This window comes from Vidua macroura, chromosome 6 (assembly GCF_024509145.1).
Source record: "Vidua macroura isolate BioBank_ID:100142 chromosome 6, ASM2450914v1, whole genome shotgun sequence".
Lineage (NCBI taxonomy): Eukaryota > Metazoa > Chordata > Aves > Passeriformes > Viduidae > Vidua > Vidua macroura.
In genome coordinates this window covers 51,459,104-51,481,055 of record NC_071576.1, presented here as the reverse complement: position 1 = coordinate 51,481,055, position 21,952 = coordinate 51,459,104, and the positions used below count along the sequence as shown (strand labels likewise).

Here is a 21,952-nt window from a genome sequence, read left to right as displayed (position 1 = left end):
ATGGACGTATAAAAGAAAGGAATTTCCTCTCTGAAGCATAGACGTGAAACACAGATCTAACATTTTCAGTGTTCAGGCTACTGAAAAAATGCATGCCACCAATGAAAATGTCTGTACAAAAACCAATTCTGCAGAAGAGCTACTGGAAAGCATGGCAGGTGGAAAATGAATCCCAAAGTCATGGCAGCTTCTGCTGCACAGATGTTTCCATGTCCTTCCATAAAATCCTGACAGCAAAAAATATCCCAAACAAAATTATGTTCCCCTCCCAGCTGACTAGGAGCCACTTGAAATATGGATGTCTGCAGGTGCTAGGATGTTTTTCTATTCTCCAATGAGGAGAGCAGATTGTGACTGAAACATGGCTTGGATAACACATACTAGAAGTCATCCTCCTTCTCCAAAGACATCCTTTCCTTGGCTGTGGTCAGCAAATTCATCCCATCCAAACTGGTCAGTGCCCACAGAGCTATGACTCAGTCTCTGCTAGCATCTTACAACTCACAGTGTCTTCATGAAGAGATGAAACCATCCACTGGACTCCTAGGATTTTCTTTTATCTTGGTTTGGCTTTAAGTAACTGCAGAATGAGATCCCCCACACTCACCCCAGAGCAGCATACTGATATCCATGGAATTTCACAGGAGCTCCCATACAACCTACTCCTAATGCTTTTCTCCCATCAGCACCCCTCACCCACAAATGATGAAGTATTGAGCAGTTAAGATCAGAATTTGATTATCTCTACTACATCCCTGTGAATCCGGAGTAACTTCCCAGAAAGCAAAACAGCTGCTGTGAGATCATGCAGAGACATAAAGACATTATCAAGGCAGTCCTGCATACTCAGATCTTCAGCTCTTGCAGCTATCATGTTATGCATGAGCTAGAGCTTTCACTAAAAACCAAAACAATGAAAGAACCAAACAGGGATTTCAAAACATGAAAAATAAATAGGTCATTCAGCAAAACCATGCTCAGGTTTTGCACTGCACTTCTAGGGCCATCCTTTAGCCAGATAAAATACTGTAGCCCAGAATATTTCACTTCAGAATTTACATGTGTGCTCCTTGTGCTTATTCAGAATGAAAAAAAGGTATTTTCATCACTGAGGCCTTAAATGCTTTGGGAATCAGCAACTTGGAATATTCTCTTCTGTCGTTCTGGAGTAGGTCACAGCTGTGGAAATCCAGCAGCAGGACTTTCAGCCAACTGGAAGAGCACTGCTGGCTCTGGACACTCTTCTGTAGAAGCAATTGCTTGCAACAATTTAACAAATTCAGAATTAATGCTGAATAGTTACAGCTGGCAGTATTTTCAATCTATGGTTATATGTTTTAATCCACTGCTAATTTACATAAAATTTAGTAGCCAAATAGTGTTAACTCACTTCAACATCCTGACCTGACCTTCTCTCACAACTCTTCCTTTTCAACATAGTTCAATTAAGTGCAAGTTTATAATGAGTCTGAATCTTTCCTTCCTGAACTCACACCCATGGCCAATGGCTGCATTCACTGAAAAACTGCTTATGCTGCTACAGCTTTAATGCTGCACTTGGCTGTCTTTTCCACAGTAACTGAAAAATAAGAACACCACCAGCAGTGCTATGTTACTCAGGATAACACTGTTAGGAAAGCACTTCAGAAACAAAGTTTAAGGTTCTACATCTTGCGGGAAAGGGCTGAATTTTGCCAGTCTCTTTTTTGATACTACAAGCTTGTCTGTGCCAAGTTATTACATTGCCATCTAGAATATACAGCCTTTCATTTAGCTGGCAAATTTATATTCTCCTAGGTATACCAGAGTATTTTAAGAACCATGATTACGCATTCACATATTCAGGCCTAGTCATTATTGTAAACACTTAAGCTATTGCAGACTCTCACTTTCTCAGAGCATCAAAGTATCCCTGGACAGATATTCAATACTGATCAGATATTACAGAGATTATAATTTACAGACAAAACAGTACTGGTATAACTTGTTTATTGTACTGTGAGCATCAGTATATATTAGAGGCAAAGAAAACATGACTTCCAGGACAAAGAAAACAAAACCCTGGAGATCTAAAATTTGCTCAATATCAATCATGGAGAATCTATAAATTATCTGCTGGAATGCTTTCAGCTCAAAAGCTTGGCTTCTACAATTACAGAACACTGAAGAATATAAGATGTTCTGGATCCCAAAAGCCACATACCTAAGGTTAAACTGTAAAAGACCTGAAAAGACGTTAGGTAAAATTTATAAACTTGTCTTCTTCTGAGACAGATTGATCTTATCTCCAAGGCTCAGGGCCATTCCCTGTAAGGAAAAGGAAGACAACAATCATGACACAAATACTTCACTTGAAAATAACTTTATCTCATCTATATTAAAATGGAAGTTCCATATATAGAAATCTATTGAGTCAGTGGCATGGAAATTTCTAGCTGTTCACATCTTTGTACATTTCATAGTGCTCACTCCCTTACCACTAGGTAAAGGTTAGGTCTACATATATTATTGAGACAATGAAACTTAATTGAGCTGGCAACTGTTACATGTGTTGTCAACATGAAAAACAGAAGAATAAAACCTATTTTAACCTTTTGACCTCCCACCAATTGAAAGAGGACTGCCAGGGGAGAAGTTACAACTGCCTGTCCAGTTAGTGAAATGTAACTGTCGAAAGTCCCAGTGCTGATACCAGCACACTCAGTCCACCACAGCTATGGAAAAGAATTTAATCTCAGAGCCAGATTAATATTGCACAGAAACTGAAGAAACATCAAAAGAGACTGCATGAATAAATCCACATATTCAATAGCACAGTGATTTCAAGATGAAACCATGCTGGCATATGTAATTGAACGCAGTTTTATGTAAAAATAGCACTATAACACATCAGAAACTTTAATTTAAACCAGTCCAAAATCTTTATAGTAACATCACATAAATGAAATGTTTTCTTTGAATATGAAAACTCTCAGGTACTCCTTTATTTTACACTGTTTAAAATATTTCTATTGTACACTGGTGTTTTTGATTTATTCCAAATCCCGGTCTTTTTTTTTTTAGCCAGGAGGTAGAAACTCTAAAATCCAAAGCAGACACATATAGCTATAGAGAATACTCCTACTAAAAACCCTTAGGTTTTATTTTGTTGTTTTTAAAAAGAATTAGTGAATAGCAATTACATGCATAAAATTTCCTTGTTGTGTGACACTGAAATGTGCAACTTGGTAAGAAAAACATCATGTAACACTGGGGCATATTTGCTCTTTATTTAAAAGCAAATAAAATATAACATCCTATTTGCAGCACTATGGACAAAATTCGGAAATCTTGACACAAATCTTGACACAAATCTTGACACATATTTTATGACAACACACCAGGAGAAAAGACTGTCAAAAATCTGTAAATTTTTAGGAGTGCTCAATACATTGTCCTAACAAGGGTGAGGATGGCAATCCCCGTTACCTGACTCTTGGCCCGGATCCGTATGTGGCCCGTGACAGGCGCCTCTGGCCCCAGGTGAATCGGCTTTTCAATGCTCACATTGGCCAGGGCGTCTTCTCCGAATATGGAACGGGCGTAAAGATTGGCTGCCATAAAGCCACAATAGCCTGAAAGGGCCTACAGAAAGCACATGGGAACTCTTAAAAAAGACCAAAACCCTCTAAACACAGTTTAGTTCACCCGAAGTTCTCTAGGCAGTTATCAATGTATCATGTTTACACTTCTTTCTTCACGTGCAATGTTTTGTAACATGTGGGAATCAAGCACTGGAAAACAGTTGAGGCCTTTTTCTAGAATTCATATTGGGAATTATGCAGTCTATAGAATTCATCAAGACAAGGCAGAAGGGCATTTTGTGGTTTGTTTTAACCAACAGCAAAGTGGCAAAGAAGCTAAATAGCTACTATACTTAAGTTTGGTTACTATACATGTAATAACTAAGAGCTATCATACATGCTACATCTTAACAGCAAGTAGCTATTCTATATATTTATTTTGATTTACAACAAAAAGGCTAAACTGGCAAAAGAAAAGTAATTTTTGTCAGAGAAGGAAGAAATATGAAGCTACTAAAAAAAACCCTTTATGCAAACAGATGGTCCCATCAAGTCTATGCTACAGCTTAGCTACTATGAATCAAAATGGACATTCAGATTTTCCAGCTTGGGACAACAGAGAATTTTGGTTACATTTATCAGCTTTTACTAATTTCAGAGTAAAAACTTTGACGTATATGTACTACTTCATTTCGTAAGCAGGCATTTTTAAGAATATTAATAACAAATGTTGAACAGATTAAATAATAAAGCACAGGGACTAAAAAAGGTATTTAAAACTCTCCAAGAAATAACTCACCTTCTCAGGAGTCAGGCATTTCATATTGGTTGACTTCAGTATGTGCTGTAAGTATTCATTTAAATCAACGATATTTGTATTCACTGTTACCTTCAAGAAGGGGAAAAAAAAGCAATTACTTTAATTAGCACCTCAGGGATTTCTGAAATCTCTTCAGGGCTCTATAAAGGAGATCACTTCCACATTCCTCCTTGAGGAACAGCACACTCAGTAAGCTGCATGCACTTCCCACTATGTGGTGGCATCACAGGAAGTCTTCCCTTCCTGTCCTCCACTTGTTAAGATGGAGAATTTAATGTTTTTACCATGGTTTCTAAAATCTAATGGGTGAATATGATACTCTGTGGAACATCTAGATTCTCTACAGCAAACAGTGGACTCCTTGTCTGAATACAGTTTACACATTGCCAGAACAAGGAAAAGCAATACCTAGTCCAAAGTTTGCTTTTAACTAGTGATAAATACTCCTTTCATCTTCCCCTTCTAGCAACAAAGCTCTCTGGGCTGCCTTGGCTTTATCATATTGCATATTATGTGCCTTGCTTAAATTGTTTTTTAACATATCTCTTAGGAGGAGTTTACCAACTACTAAGGCTTCATATATCATGTATTACAATATATTGTGCAAAGCTCCCCCTGAGATATTTAAACCTAGTCTCAAGTAGGCACACCTATGTACCACACAAGGCTACAGTTCATGAAAAATATCTCCCACTCTGGTTTAAGGTTTCTACTCCATTCTTATATTATCTCCTTTAAATCATTTTTTTAGGTTTGGGCACCCTCAGTTACTGTGAAGGGTACCCACTGTCTTGCTGGTCTTACACAGCACCCAGGACTTTATGATACAGCTGTACTGCAAAGTAGCAAGGTGAAAGAAAGATGTTCCTGTCCCCCTGACAGGGGGCTGGACTAAACAACCTTTAAGAGGTCCCTTGCAACCGACAAGACAACGTGATTAAGAATTGGAGAGGCTGAGCAGCACGAGTAATTCTGCAGCCTCAGCATAAACTTACACTTGTTCCCATCTCACCTTTGAGCCAAAATACACAGCAACCACCAGTCAGCTTGGACAGCTTCCATACAGGAGGTAAAGCTCATTGCACACCACCTCTTTTGCAAGCCAAAAACCCAGTTATTGCATTGCTAAGCTTGTGAAACTGATAAGATAGCTGTAAGAGAATAAGCTACTTGAGGCAAACATCCAATGAGGATGTTGAATGAGGTTTATGTGGCAATAGATAATGCTGCTGTAATGAGCTGCTGTAGAACAAGAGACAGAATTGTATCTCATCAACAAAGTAACATACAAAAAACCCCCAAAAACTAACTTTGTTTTCCCATTCAAATTCTGCCCACATCTGTCTGAACTCAGCATCTGTACAGGAAGCAGGCTGGATATAATCCATGATGTCAATGTGAATATCACTGAGAACCACACAGTTTCTGTCGCTGGCTGCTCCAGAGACATCATACACTGCAAGAGAACACACAAAACCATTTCTGAATGTTCCAAAAAGTGAATTTGCACTTAATAAGGGTGCTGAGTTACCATCTGCCAATTAACAATAGTCAACCCTTGCTCAATCTCATGCTGACAATCATCCTAAAGGTAGCACATTCTGGGATGGTTTTAAGTAACAGTGATATAATTTTTTTTAAATAATCACAAAATATTCTTACATTGTAATTTAATTTCTTCTCCCAATATGAGGGGTTTTACTTCTTTTTGAGCTCATTAAGCAGTTAAAAATGCAACACATTCATGTTAATTTTGCACACTGAAATTGTTTACTTACCAACATTACCAAAAATTATTCCATTTTCTGTTGAAGCGACTTTGACATTAGCTTTAATGTTTGCAAAATCATGTGGAGCAAGTGTCAGAGGAGATGGTTTTTCCACAAGTTTCAAGTCACCTGTGTAAAGAAATTGGGAGATGAAATCAGGGCACACTAGCAGTATACAATGAACTTAGCTTTTGGAACAACAGCTTTTTATTTTCTTGTCATCCAATTTTTGCATCTATAGAGCTGCACTAAACACCACCATAACACCACTAAACCACCACCATAGCACCACTAAACAACACCATATTAGTTGATTTGGAATTGGTTGTTCTTTTTTTTTTTTTTTTTATAGTTTCCTAATTACAAGATAAATTACATTACATAGAAATTTCAGTTAAAATACTGCTGTGTTCACCCAAACCCCACTGAAAACAAATGCAAATACAGAATTAAATGGGCTTTGGATGGAGTTTAGTATTCATTATTTAACAAGGAAATGGTTAATTGTCCCTTGTATATCATAAGGCCTAACCCTATAGTCAAGTGCCTCAAACCCAAAGTACAATGTCCAGCACTACAGGCACTAAGCTATTTATAAACAGGTCAAAAATATCCCCTTGATTCTGAATATAATTGCTCCAAGGAAACACTAAGGGATGCATTTTTACTAATCCTTCAGCAAGCAACTGGAAAAACTCCTTAGTTCTATTCAACTGCAATTTGAGAACACAGCATGAACAGCACGAGCTCCACGTGGGAGCTATGCCTCAAGTCAGCTTTTGCAGTACATCAGCTGGGAAATACAGAATTCCACTTTACTGAGCTGACAAATAGAAAAATACAACTTATTAAATAATGCATCCATTTGATTTATATCCATCATTAGTCTCATCAAATGATTTACAAAATTTCAGGAGAAAGGTTATGTCCCTCCAGTCATATTTACAATAGTGAAAAGTACATAACATGAGTTCTTCTAGCATATTGTAAATATATTTTCAGCTCCTGATTGCCAAAGCAGAGGACAACTAATAGGAAACTGGTTACTGTTCTTGAATTATCTGCTCCAGTGACTCCTCTAAGAGAAGTTAATGAAGCCTCAGTACTGTCCAAGCAAGACTCTGGTACAGCTGTTGGTACAGGGAATGGTTTCAGTTGAGTAAATGCAGTATTTAAGTACTTCAGGCTGAGTGCAAAAAACACCTAGAGCCGATGGCTTTCTGCTCCATTCCAGTTGGGATTTTGACCTATTTTTATTTTCCTATCTATGATAGCAGCACAATGAAAAATAAGTACATCAAAAAATCTGTCTATATCTAAAAGGAGAAGAGGAAATGGAACACTATATTTTTAGTGATAAAATCGGACTATGGTTTATATCATCAGATTGCATTGTCAGTGTCAGTACATACAAACTTCCACCAAATATTTAAAACAGTATATTTTTAAAGGCATTCAAAGTGGTGAGTAACTGGCATCACTGTGAAGTGTTTCAGGAATTCCTTACAGCAGAGTAATGCCCAATTCCCAAAAGCTGAGAGCTGCTTTGTTGCAGCAGTGCCTCCTTACCCAGCGTGGCCAGCTCCAGGGTGCAGTTCTGCAGGGTGTCACTGGTCTGGTTGACCACAAGCACATCCAGCACAATGTCATACTGATTGACATGGACATAGGCTTCTGCATACACAGGGTCTGAGAAACCTGTCAGCTGAGTGACCTGCGACACAAGCCAAGGGATTCACCTTCTCATAAACCAGTTCAAAACACAGAATCATTCAAACAATGACAAAAAATAAGAATAAAGTACACTTAAGTTGATTATTCTTTAATACGGGTCTCCAAAACAAGAAGCCTTCCTTCACATGTCGCCCTGCATACACACTATGTGTCTACATACACATATAAACCCTCTCCAGATGAAATGAATTCTGAACTATTAAGTTCCTAAAATATGAATTGTAATGCCATTTATTCTTAAGATGATCAGCAGGACAAAGAAATGTTGACTTAAAATGAAAAGGTAATTTTAAACATCAAAAAGAATCCATCCATTCTTTCAAAGTCTGGGGGTTTAACTCTTAACTAATGAATTACTCAAATGATTTCTTCTCTTTACACCTCCTCAGCAGGTTCTGCTAATCTACAGAAAAAAAGGCATAAAGAGTGAAATAAGGATGCATTGCACTTGGCCATAGGATACAGCAGCCAAAGTAAGAGGATTTTAATCACTTCTGGCATCCTTGCTCACTTCCCTGTGAACTTTATTGGGATTTCAAAGCAGCAAATCCTAATTTCTTCTCCACATTCCACCAGCTCAGCACTATCCAAGTGTCCTTCTTGTTCTTCCTCTTCCCATTTGAGAAGGTAACAACTATAAGCACAAGTGCTTTTCTTTCTCCTGATCCCAACCAGGATATAACTGGATCTTCCTAATCAAGCAGCATAGTCTGGTTCATCAGTTCCAGTCTGCAGCTCCCAAAGTGATCCCATTTATAAACCACTGATTTCCCACTACCTTATTAAGTTTGGAAGCAAGAGGATCAGCAGCCTCTTTCCTCTGTGTGTTTCCCATTGCTGCAAGAAGGCTAAGCTGGAACTGGTCTTCTTTTGAGCTCATTTCATTTTTAGCAGTAAGCTGCATGAAGGAAATGGGATCATCTGGCTGAATTGTCACATTCCTCTTCTCAGATTCTTTCTGCAGGAAGAGAATAATTCAAGAATTCACAGTGAATTCCATTCCTTAGCACAGAAATCCAGTCAAATAATGGCTGACAGAGTCAAATGATGACATTTCTAGGACCAGCTTGGATGTGAACACCTGTAAAAACTCCAAGTGTTTATGGTTACACATTTATAACAGCTCACCTTCTGGGAAAGCTTCTCCTCTTCTAGCTTGGCTGACAGCATGTGAGAGAGGGACTGCCTGCATTCTTTGTTGAAAATGTCATTCATGAGAGGAGAACATTCTGACAACACTTTCAGACACAATGAAATGCGATCCACATCATCATCTGTAATTGGCTTCTTGGGAAGAGAAGACTTTCCCAAGTGGAGAATAGTGGCCATCAGCAGCATAGCTTCAGCATTAAAGGACTGAGAAGGAGCACAAAGAGAATGGAAGAAGGTTATTGCAATTTCCACAGCTTTACAGAAATGTTGACTTCTGACTTATTTAGGAAAAGGTGCATATTAATCAAATAATAACATCTCTGAACAGATTACTTAGTTTTTTAGTCTCGCTATCTGAAACCAAGCAGAATGATTTAGAGACTGTCTAGATAGAATGGCTGGAAAGCAGCAGGTCCTGTTTGTGATCTAAACTATCATTATTATCCAATCACATAACTGACACTTCACTTTGAACTTAACCCAGTTTGCATCTTTGTAAAAGAAAAGTGGCAAAAAACAGCTCTTCCTTAAATGTGAAAACACAGAAGATGACTCACGTTTTGCTTCTTCTTTTCCTGAACTAGGGACACATAACGTAAAGCAATCTTGGTTAAAGTTGTAGCAAGGGAAGCTGCAACAAAGAAATCTCCATCCAGCAGGAATCCTCGTAAGGGAGGTCTGCAAAGACAAATGATCTTCAGAAAACTACTTCTGGATGACAATCTTCAGCCTATTTTTCTTGATACCTTAACTTTCACACTGTATAAGCAAAACTAGTTTGAAACTCCTCACAAGGCTGGGGTTTTTCCTTCTCAAAGTAATTTTCTAGATACAGAGATTTCCACAAATCACACAGTCATTTCCACATGGACTAGGGAGAGAGAGGTGTAGGAATGCAAGGTGATATAAAGGGAAGAAAATATTTTAATCTCTGCATCCAACTAAAACTGTGAGAGAGCTTTATATATAAATAAATCAACTAGAATTTAAGATATCGTAATTAATAAAGCACTTAATTATACAGCAGGCTTTGATTACAAATCCTAAGCAATAAGGCAACTTCCTATACTATCTAGTTGGGATAATACCTTAAAACAGGAAATTCCCTCAACCACTGAACTCTGTATGACAGATAACACCACTCAAATAAACAAAGATAAAAATTAACCATGCCATTCCTGGCCAAGTAGGAAATCACAAATACCTGTCTTCTTCCTTTTTGGCAGGTCGGGAACTGCTAAGAGCGCTTTGTGTTGCATAAGTGCCCATCTCTGTCACTAATTTTTGGGCTGGACCCACAGACACCTCTTCTTCAGGTTTGAGCTCACCAGCTTCTTTCTTGATTTCAGATTCTACTATTGGGATCTAGAAATGAGCAGGAAGCAATGGTTACAATTAAAATAAAAGATACTGTTTTGTTCTGCAGAAGGTTTTAATAAAAATTATCTGCATTACTCAAGTTTTTATAAGCCAAAGGTCAGCTACAGTGCATTGGTTTGGGGAGAATTTGAGAAAATAAGCAGATATTGAAATACATACAGAAGCTTCCCACACATGCAATAAAGCTCCCATTGATGAATTAGATTTCGTCAGAGAAATCTTTCTCTCAGAACAACCCAGATTTAAAGCACCTTTTCTTTGCTACTGGATATCATTAAATCATATCTTAAAGCTGCCATAATTTTCTGAAATAAGGAATTTCCCAACTCTTCTCTTAACAGATATCACTTATTCTCAGCTCAAGTATTCTACTTGAATAAAATGAGTAATGAATGCAAAACCCTGACTGCTTTTTACGTAAGATTTCCTGTGCAAATGCCATTACACATCACAAGTCCCCAAAACACCGTTGCATCTTAATTGATCTTTCCAAAATACCTTTTCTTAGAAAACCCACTGCACAATGGCAGGAAAAAACCCAAAACATACACACCTCTCCTAGTGATCTGCGAACCTCTGTCATTACACTTTGTATATCCTCCTTTGTGCTGCAATATTCTCCAAGGATCCATAATGCTCCTCGATAAATCCTAAGACAAGAACAGTAATTTAAATCATGCTTTCGTGACATGCTCAAACTGGCACTAAGAAAAGTGATTTATCAGGTAATAAAGGCCAGTCTTGACAAATTCAAAAGGACACAACTGACAAAAGCAGGTTAAATCAAAAGCAATTATCCTTTAAGCCTCAGTAAACTCATGAACAAGTACATCAAAATACATCAAATTAGATATATTCTCTGCTACATATTTATTTCCATCTGTGTTAAACCTAACATACGTAAAATTAAATTTCATTGTGATCATAATGAAATACTCCACTGCATGCGAATAAAGTCAGCTCTAAATTCTCCATTTAACTGAGACAAACTAATTTTTCCATTATGCAGGAGAAAATGAAAAAACAGAACAAGAATGAAGATTAGGAAAAGAATAGCAAAGCTTCGGAGGGATTTTTTGCCCCCACTTAATGAGATTACAATGGAGATGGGATTCAGAGTTTTCTGCGTATTAGGAGAATGACAGAGTGCTCTTCTGATACAGAGAAGTTCTCATATGACTTAACCTTTACATATCCATCAGCAAGCAAGGTTTTTAGAGCCCTAAAAGGTACTAAAATAGCTCTATAGTTTGTAAAGCTCAGTCTATGTTAGATTAGGTTTTCTAATAAATGTACAGTATTTCCACTTGCCTACAAGTGCAAATTCCTTAGGAATTCTGTTTTAATAAATATATTACTTTATGTTTGGCCTTCATCAACAACAATATTTTCTAGCAAGTGGCATTACAATTATCAAGTGTATTACAGAAATTAAAATTGAACTTATTTCGTCTATTCAATGCAACAAACACCCAATTTATCTCTTGCACAAGCAGGCAAGGAGAAAGCTGTACATAGAAATCCTCTACTTAAAATATCTCAGCTCAGAGTCAGTCTGTGTAGGTAATGTGGATTTCGGTACATATTTAATGACAATATACATTCAATGCAAGTGAGGTGCTCCCAAGTCTGTTTGATATCAGATTCTGGACTCACTTGACAGATTTAATAGCATGAAAGACTTCAAGCATCTTCTCAACAATAAGAGGTCTGAGGTTTTCAAATCTCTGGATCGCTTCCCGCACAAACTCCAGGACATCGGCGGCTGCCGCTTCGTTGTTATCACTAAGGAACTCCATCAGCTGCCACAAAAGATTGAACATCAGCACAAACAGCAGCACAGAGAAGTTTGTACAATAATACTTCCCTTCTATGTTCAGAAAAATAAAACTCCTTATATATCTCCAGTGAAAAAAACCTGAAGTCAAACTATCTTAAGTACATTCCAAACAAGTAGCAATTGTAACATTTCCAAACTGTTTTTCTAGTGATACAAATTATTGCACTTTTAAAGGTTCTCTTCAGCTCATGTTCTTCAAAAATACAATAATAGTCTCAGAAGACAAATAATTACAGCATCAAAAGTCCTATGTTTCTTTAAGAATTAAAATCAGCATTGGTTCTTGTGAGGTTCATTATGAGGCCACTATTAGGAACACCTGAGCTTCAGCAATTCTGCAGGTGCTGCGTATAGGTGTAACACATGTAATGAGAATATAATGAAATATTTGCATACCACTGGAATAACATTTGCAGCCATGTCTGGGAAGCGAACACTACAGGAATGCAGGGTCCGAACCAGGAGCTGTCTGTACTTGTCTGTATCTTCATGTTCTGTCACATTATTAGTTTTAATCACTTCCTTCTTCAGAACAATCACAAGCTGCAAAGAAGATCAAATCAATTTTTTTTTAAAATGACATTTTTCAAAAGAAAGAAAATACTGTAATGAATCAAAAGCACATATAATTTACCTCCTCCACATTTCTTGAAGACACAAGATCCAGAGCCAGCTGAAGGGTTTTTTTGCGTACTTCTAGATCCGGGGTGCTCAACACTCTGAGGATGTCCATAACTAGATCCTGAAACAATAACAAAGTATTTTGCCATTTTAAATTACTTCCTTTTCATACAATTCTGATTTTCAGTCCTCAATGATTTTCAAAGCCTTTCTGGATACATAATATATGATCTACTGACAAGCAAGCAACAGGCATTAAAACTTCTCAGTGTTCATTTGATACATTCTACATTTACATAGAAGTCTCCTGTGCAGCTACACCATTAAACCTTACAACCAGGAAAGCATTTGTCATTGTTAATTCTCATGCAGACAATAAAAGCAGCCAAGTCATAAACACAGAAGTCCATTCAATATGTTTTTACCAAAAACATAACAGGAAATTGAAACTTCAGAAGTTCTTCTCTCCATACACTGCAAAAAGCTGGGAGCTTTGTTACTGAAGGCTTTTCCTTCCAAAAGCTTACAGGAAAAGAGACAGCCCACATACCTGCAACACTCGTTCGTGGGAGGGATGCTCCTTCAGCTCAATCAACCGATCCAAAACAATCAGTTTCACATTATTATCACTTTCTTTAATAATCAAATCTATGTAGCATTGGGCAGCAGCCTAAAATTAAAAGAATCAAAACTCGTTTTTTTAGTCATGAATAGGATAAACTGGAAAACTTCTGAAATTGAGGAAAAGACTCCTTCTATTATTTTATTATTAAAGCAGCTAGTCAGAGTTGGCACAGAAATTAACCTGATAAACAGACTTTAAAATTTTTTGTCCACCATGTTATAAAAATCATACGTGAAGGCTCACAATGGCATCAACTTACAGTACACAGATTTGACTTCAAATTCAACGAAAGATATAAGATAGGTTATCTAACATGTTTTGGGTCAGCTGTGAAATATGTGACAGGGCATGAAAACCAACTTAGAAGAGTTGGCAGTGTTAGCCTACCTAGATTAGGTTTTAATGACAGCTTCTATTTACAGTGTGTCTGCTTAACAAAAATGAGCATGGCAAACCAAGAATGCTAGAATTCATACTCTGTCCTGACCTTTGGAAACTACTATTTACAATGCTCTAAATCTATGTATAACCTATCTTTTAAATTTCCATACAAATTCAAAATTTCAAAGTGATCCTCAATAATCAGCTATAGAAATATAAAACTAAGAATCCCAAGTCAATCAGTAATCAACACAAATCTTCACTGCTTTATGCTTCTACCCTGGTCTGAAATGAGTCATTCATGAGCAAAAATTTTCATCCAATCTCTGAAACCTTCAGCTGTAGTCTGCTTTGCTAACTAGGTCAAGTAGATCATAGGTTGGTCCAACAGTCTGCACAGTATTCAAGCTTGTCCCCTACCAAAGTGATATGAAATCCACTAGTTCCAGGTCTGCTCAGTCTTTTTTTGTAACCAGTTCTAAGAGATACTTTAAGACAGTGTTTCACATGAGAAGCGTTACTAAAACCTTCCCTCCTAAGTATCAACACGCAGCACACAGTGCTCACTTCAGCGCACTAGAAGCTATTGAAGAGCTGAAATCATCACTTTCATACCTTGATTGCTGTGGGTGCACTGGAGAGTGTAACCAGAGTACCTGCAGCCTCATACTTCACTGCAGGACTCGAGGACTGCAGCAGGTTGTAGATGCAGCGAATGAACCGAGCTCTCTCCGATGGATTCGCGTGACAGACCTCGATAAAAGAATAATCCACAGTTGGCACACAAAGAAAAGAGCAATCCTACAGCTCACCTGCTCCACTATCTTACAGAGAGGAGAAAATTAACCAAAAGGAGACAACCTTTTCTGGTAACAGGAAGTGTCATTCGTGGCTGTAAAAATCTAATTGCAAAAGCTCTTCAAAAGCTGTTCTCAACAACTCTGAGCAATGCTACACGGTCTTAAAATCTCCCAAAAGGAAGGGCAGAGCCTCTAACAGCTTCTGTAAGAGATGCCCTGCTCATGCCCACAAAGACCACTCTGATAATATTGTCCCCACTACAGCAAATCTGGTGAGACTTATTGCTCTGTACAGTGCACACTTGAGATGTTTATCATTTCAAGAGACAAATCTTATTCAGCACTATTAAGCAATGACATATTCCTGACATGGACAAGAAGCCAGCTAAATCCCCTTTCCAGTAACATTCTATCCTTTTTAAAAAACAGTCTAATATAATTCTGTAAATTAACATGTGCATTTATCTTAAATGTGCCACAAGATTTCCCTTTTACCTTGTAAATTAGTTCAACAATAACCAACTGCAGTATGTCACCAAAGGTCTGCACTTGGTCAATACAGGTACTCAAATAATCCAAAGCTCGATCCTACACAGAAGATAAAATATTTTATGTTATTCAGCATTTTCTCACTCAGTTGAATTTTAAATCAAAACCCATTCTAAAAATCAAAATACCAAACAGCCTTTATACAATGCTTCACCCATTTAGGAAAACACTGTAGACCTAAACAGAAAAATAATCCATCCTGTCTATAGAGGGCAAAAAGAGAGACAAACTCATGGTAGTTAGGAACAAAAGGCAATTGCCTGTAGAACAAGTAATCCAAAACATTAAACAGAAATTGCCATGCAACTACAAAAGCTTTAGAACAGCAGATAATGGAGTGCTTCTCAGTGTGGTTATGCTCACATTTTTCAGCACCTTCATCATATAGAGTAGTTCTCCTTTAGAATAAAGAGAGCACTAAAGACCTACATTATCAGTACCAAATATCCCACAAAAGCATTAACACTATCATACATGGGTTTTTTTATGAATACAAGTAGTTTATACTACCAACAAACTACTGGCTAGTTACCCAGCATATTTACAATTATTAAACCAAATTACTTTGAGGGCAGGTATCCTTACCTGATCTGCATGAATCAGCATCATAAATGCGTTTCTTTTGCAGCTTGCATCTTTCTCATTCACCAAGAAATCATGGATCAGTTCAGGAGCATCAGGTATAAGATGTTCAAAGTTCCTTTACAAGAAAATAAACATAATTAAGAGCTACTGGCACAGAGCAGAACCCAAGGATGCCCATTAAATAGAGGAGAAAAGGCAAACAAACCTAAAAATTCCTAACACCACACTAGGGAGTGATAAATATTTGAGTTTTCAAAACCTAAGGGCAGTGCTGGTGTTGTGCATGCAGGACTGTGCCCTGTTTGTGCACGTACCTGTAGATGGTGTAAATGGCCAGCACGGCATTCCGGCGCACGTAGCTGTGCCGGTGCTCCAGGCACGCGCGGATGGCCGGCATCAAGGGCTCCAGCAGCTCTGCTTCCTTCAGCTTGCAGAGAAAGCGCAGAGTGGAGCCTCGGATAAACTCATTTGGGTGCTGGAGATCCTAAAAGAAACAGGAAACATATCTGAAATGCCAGACTCTCCAGATGAATGCACTTACCACCTTCTCCCATGCTCAGCTCTCCCATGGTACAAGTTCCCAACATCCCCAACAACATCTCACTGTTTTCTCAAGAAATGCTTTCCTAAAGCACTCCTGTCCCAGAATATTTAAAAATATGTATTTATGTGCAATAAAACTTAGAAAGCCTGTAGGATTTTTTTTCTGCATTATATTTTTCCAACCCATTCCCAAAGTTGAAGCTCCTTAATATCTTTAAGGTGTTTCCCAAATATACCACGATGGTGTACTTTTATGACCCACGGCTTGTCCCAAGATGCTTGGAAGATGGTAACCATGTTACCCCTCACTTTTAATGTTCACAGACAAGGAAACAGAGCACTAACTTTTTTTTAAGTTGTACCAGTAAAAGAATACAAAACTCCTTGGTAGTAGGTCTGCTGCTTATCTGCAGTTACCAGCTCTGAAGCACTGAGACACAACTGACAGGAAGGAAATGCTGAGCATAAACAATGTTTATATTTATTCAGTAACACAAAATGCTACCCCTTCTACAAAGATCCAGCAGAGGAACATAACCAATGAAATAAACAAGAGGCTACCTTTCTGTATGCATCACACACGAGGATCATTTCCTGCAGGAGCCTGCCATCTGGAGTGGTCTTTGGCACGATCTCCCAAAAGACGAGCAGCAGCTTTTTGATGGTATGGTCTTGGAGAGGCAGTACAAAACGTATGATGGTCATCAGGAGCCCAGGCAGTTTCTCACCATTCAGAATCATAATGATTACTTTCTTCAAGGCCTCTGTCTTCAACTTGACATCTCCTTTTTCTGCAGGGGGAAATGAAGTGAGGAAGGCTGACATGTCACAGCTACTTTAATAGAAATATTGATCCTCAGTGTCAGAAGAAACAAACTCCTCTGAAGGAGTGAAATACAGCATATCAATAAAATCTATACCTTTACTTCTATTAAAGGATAAAGAAGAAGCAAGAGATATTTAAAAATAAGCATGGAATTCATGGAATAATCAGAAGATCAATACATTGGAATTGAAAGAGTTCAAATTCCAAGGCTGTTTTAATGCTTAAATTTGTACCAGAATACTACAATGTGCTCTAGTGTCACACATATATCAGATACCAACACTGCTGTTTTGGCCAGCACATTCCACAGTGCATTGAACAAGTGACAGCACAATTTGTTTCTTATTCCAAAAAAATCTGCTCAAATCTGCCTTAGCCCAAGCAGGCATTACTTAAAACTCTCTCTCAAAAAAAAAAAAAATTCAGATTTTGCACAGACTGTGGAGTACACTAAAGCACATAAAATAATATCATTGAGTTTCTCAAAACACAGCAAACAGAGGAACATACATCTTCCAGAACTCAACAGAAAATAAACATGAAACTGACTTGTTTTAGCTTACCAAATGTAAACAAAACTCTAGGAAAGGCACAATGAGAGAACAGGTAAGATGGAGTATCCTTCAAACGCTGTCAATACTTGCCTAGGTCATTTTTTAAGCTGATTTCCGAAGGTGGCTCTGAATCCATGGGAACGTTGATCAACGTGTAACACACATTCTCTGCAGCAGTCATGGCTCTTGGTTACAGGAGTTCTCTCAAGGGAAGAATTCTTTTCACACAAATGTCAGACAACCTAAAAACCAAGCAAACAAAATCATCCCAAAGTTAAAAAATTGCATTAAGAAACACAAAAGCATTATTATAACTGACTTAATGACTTGAAGGGATTGCTGGGTTTCTTGAGAAGGCACATGCAAAAGCCTTCTTGCCTTGCTGTTACCCTAAAATATTCCTGTGAGCACCACAAAGATGAAGAGCATAACATTTTTCAGAGACAACAGAAAAAAACCAAAATCTTTCCAATATTTTGGGCACAGTCAGGGATAACAGACTGAAGGCAAATAAATGCAGCAGCTTCTCCCTCCTTGAGTCATTCCCAGCTGTATATTCCCACTACCTTCTCTGCACTCCAGTGCCCCTCCAGGTGAATGACCCAAACTGCATAATCAGCTGAAAAACTTGACAGAAAAAAGAGAAAATGAAAAGATAAAGTTCTGGGCTCAATTAACAAGTTGAATCAGTCTATGCAGGAAGCTTTGAAGATGAGTACGAGATCCAAGAGAGCAGAAACCAAGGATGGGAGAGAAGACTAAGTGATAGAGAGAGAAGCATTTTACCTGCCAGAGATCATCAGATCAGCTCAACTCTACTGTCTCCACTAGACACTAATGAGGAAACCAAGTCTTTTCATGGTGAAAAAGGACAAGAAGGCTACATATCTATCAAAGCTGCTGTGTGCCTGGCAGTCCAGGTAATGAAATCTGCTATTAAGCTCAATTCTCATTCTCGGGTTTGTTTTTTCTTTATGTAATAGATATCGAGGACCAAATCAACCCTTTTGTTGTATCAATCCTCATTCTCATGTTTGTTTATTCTTTATATAATAGACATTTAGGATCAAATCAACCTTTTTATTCTATTTCTTAAGTAATGAAAAATGCTCAAGCTTGAGCTTGCTTGGCTAATGCTGTGATACAAACCACAGCAAAGAAAACTGTTACTGTTTATTACATGAGCAATTTTGTACTTTCTACAGAAATTGTGTCAAAAATAAATCAGCTTTTATTGATATTGGTTGTCTCAAAGTCTGAGAGTCTTTCTCATCAAATGGGCACCCAGAGAACGTCACCCTGAACAGGGAGTAGGGAACTTGTGCTGAGCTGAGCTGCTGGCCCTTTCTCCACACAAGAAAACAACTCACATCGATCAGCACCACAACAACCACCCCAAAAAATACTTGCAATACAGATTTTTTAGGGAAACATTCCTCTTTCTGTTATGAATTCTGCATTTTAAGGCCTAGATCCCTCAATCTTGTTGCTTACAAATATTTACATAAACCACTCGTTCATGAAATGACTAGATGTGGCACTTAGGGCCATGCTCCAGTTGACAAAGGTGGTGATCAAAGGTTGGATTTGATCATCTCAGAGGGCTTTCCCAACTGTTTTCTTGCCTCAGCAGCAGCTTTTTTGCTTACATTTCCTATGCTGTTATCCAGAATTCCTGCCTCAAAGCCCTGCAGCCAGCACCTTCACCTACAAGAAGGACTCACACAGACCATAAAGTAGATCCTTGTGAAAGCAGGGCAGGTATCTTTACTCACGCAAAGATGTCAGCTGCAGAAATTTCCAAAATTACAGTCAAACATATCTCTGAAGTGTGATAAATGAGTGCACTTTGGGCACTGAAAACCAGCAATGAAAAAAAACTCTCCTAAAACACAGAGCTGGGAGATTTGGCAGGGAGAACCACCACCCAGTTTTCCTCCTTGCAAGGCACAAAGACTTGAAATCAGAGAAATTGAGAGCCCACACGGACACAGACGTAGGTGCTGCTTTAACTCTCCAGCAGTAACATCTCTGTCACCTGTGGTGAGTCACTGAATGGCTGGGGTCCGAAGGGACTTTAAAGATTAATTCATTCCAAGCCCCCGCCCATCACCAGACCAGGTTGCTCAGAGCCCCATCCAACCTGGCCTCGAACACTTGCAGGGATGGGGCACCCACAACCAGACCTCGAGACCCAAGGAAATCGAAAGTTGCAGAGTTTACAGAGGCCAGAGAGACAAAAAGCCACGCCTGCTCGCCACCTACATCCCCAGGGAGCCTTAGGAACGCGGACACCTAATGAACTAAAACCCTGAGAATGCACCGCTCTACTGACGCACAACTATAACACAGAGTGTTCAAAATGTTTACTAAAAAATCCCGACAAATTTCCAGCTGGCTGAGGGATATTTCTCCCTTAATGTCCCAGTTCCTACTTCCACTCCAAACCCGGGTATTTTAAGCTATGAGGAAAAACTTCCCTCAATGCCCGCGTCCGCCTGCCATTCCCCTGAACAAACCCCGAGATCCGCAGTTCTCTCCGCGCCACAAACCCTCCCACAGCCGCCCCGCGCCCCCGGGGCCCGGCCGGGAGCCACCGGGAAGATGCCGGCGGGGCCCTGAGGCCTCGGGCCTTGCGGCGCCCAGCGGAGAAGCGGCGCCCGCCCCTTCCCCCCGGCCCCGCGAGGCCGCCGCGGGCCGGCCGTGCGGCTCCGTACTGGACGGTGGGGTCGGGCCGGTCCCGGTGCGGAGCTGAGCCCGCGGCGCTGCCGCTCCGGCGATGGCTGACGTGGAGGCGCGCCCGCCCCGGCCACATCGCGCGTACGGCGGCCGCGGCGGGACACGCCTCCCGCCAGCGCGAAAGGGGCGGCGCCGCCGCGCGAGGAAAGGGCGGCGCCGGGAGAGGCTGCGCCTGTGACGTCACGGACTCGAGCGGGCGGCGGGGTTTTCCCGCGCGGGGGGATCCGGGACCCTCGGGATACGGGAAAACAGCGGGAAACAGCGGCCGAAACCACGATTAAAAACCCCGCACGGATAGATACAGATTTAGATATTAGATAGATATAATCTATCTATCTATCTATCTATCTATCTATCTAGATAGATAGATATAAATATAGATATATCTAGATAGATATAGAGATAGATATTAGATAGATATAGATATTAGGTATAGATAGCTATTAGATATAGATGATAGATACAGATTTACATATTAGATAGATATAGATATAGCTATTAGATATAGATGATGATAGAGATAGATTAGATATATACATATAGATATAGATGGAAAGCAATTAATAAATAACAAAACAAAAAAAAAGAGTAAAAGGAAGGTAGGAAATGGTAAAGTGAAAAATAAATAAGAAAACAAATAAATGGGTGGGGGAAAAAAGTAATTGGGGGAAATTAGTAATGAACTGGACAATAGATTATGGGAAATGAATAAAGAAGAGGGTATATAAATAAATAAGGGAAAAGCAAAGGGAGGGAAAATGGGGGGGTAAGCAAGGGGAGAGAAAAAAACAATGGGGGAGAAGCAAAGGGAAAGAATAAAACAATGGGAGGTGGAAAAATGAGCAGGAAGCAAGCGAAAGGAAAAGAAGGAAAAAAACAATGGGAAAAATAAATAAAGGGGAAAATATAAATAACGGTGAAAAAGTAATTTAGGGGAAAATGAAAATTAGTAAGTGAAATGAAACGAAAATGAGTAAAGGGGGAAATAAATAAGGGAGGAAATAAATAGAAAAATAATAGGGGAAAGATGAAAATAAATTTAGGAAAAATAAAAGCAGCTTTTTCTAGTGCTTAAAAACCAAATATGCAGCCTTGGCACTGCTGTTTTGCTATTTTCATGACTGAACTATTTGTATGGATTCAAGACATTATTTAAAGCCTGTTTAAAACAGTACCATGATTTATTAATTTTTGTTTAATTAATAAATATTAATAAATGATTAGTCTGCAAGTTCCAGGCCTTTTTTTTTTTAAGTACACCGAACAGGCTATCAGGTCCTATGTGGGTCCACTCCAGAAGACTGTTCCTTGCTATTTTCAATGCAATCACTGGGGAGAATAATTATACTGAACTCATTGTTGCTTACAATACAGCATCCCACCCAGGAAGCAGCAATTCACTGGGCTTCCCTGGCAGATGACCCTGAGGAAGGCACTGCTAGTCCCAAATTTTGTGGCATTCAGCTTAAAT

General features: G+C 38.9%; 1 protein-coding gene across 2 annotated transcripts; it reads right to left on the bottom strand.

Moving 5' to 3' along the window:
* Nucleotides 1-1,972: 1,972 nt before the first annotated feature.
* COPB1 (COPI coat complex subunit beta 1) lies at nucleotides 1,973-20,546 on the bottom strand. 2 transcript variants are annotated; one of them, XM_053980213.1, is made up of 22 exons: nucleotides 20,460-20,546; nucleotides 17,833-17,984; nucleotides 16,924-17,153; nucleotides 16,134-16,303; nucleotides 15,820-15,934; nucleotides 15,181-15,273; nucleotides 14,501-14,638; nucleotides 13,430-13,549; nucleotides 12,893-13,000; nucleotides 12,655-12,801; nucleotides 12,075-12,220; nucleotides 10,972-11,068; nucleotides 10,243-10,403; nucleotides 9,596-9,716; nucleotides 9,015-9,242; nucleotides 8,665-8,844; nucleotides 7,722-7,866; nucleotides 6,162-6,281; nucleotides 5,694-5,839; nucleotides 4,363-4,452; nucleotides 3,469-3,624; nucleotides 1,973-2,307 (listed from the first exon to the last, which is right to left on the bottom strand). In XM_053980213.1, exons 2-22 carry the CDS (start codon nucleotides 17,921-17,923, stop codon nucleotides 2,248-2,250), a joined length of 2,862 nt encoding a protein of 953 aa, XP_053836188.1. In that variant the 5' UTR covers nucleotides 17,924-17,984; nucleotides 20,460-20,546; the 3' UTR covers nucleotides 1,973-2,247. The 2 variants fall into 2 exon arrangements, with proteins under 2 accessions (XP_053836188.1, XP_053836189.1); XM_053980214.1 differs by lacking the exon at nucleotides 20,460-20,546 and adding an exon at nucleotides 20,262-20,386.
* Nucleotides 20,547-21,952: the final 1,406 nt, after the last annotated feature.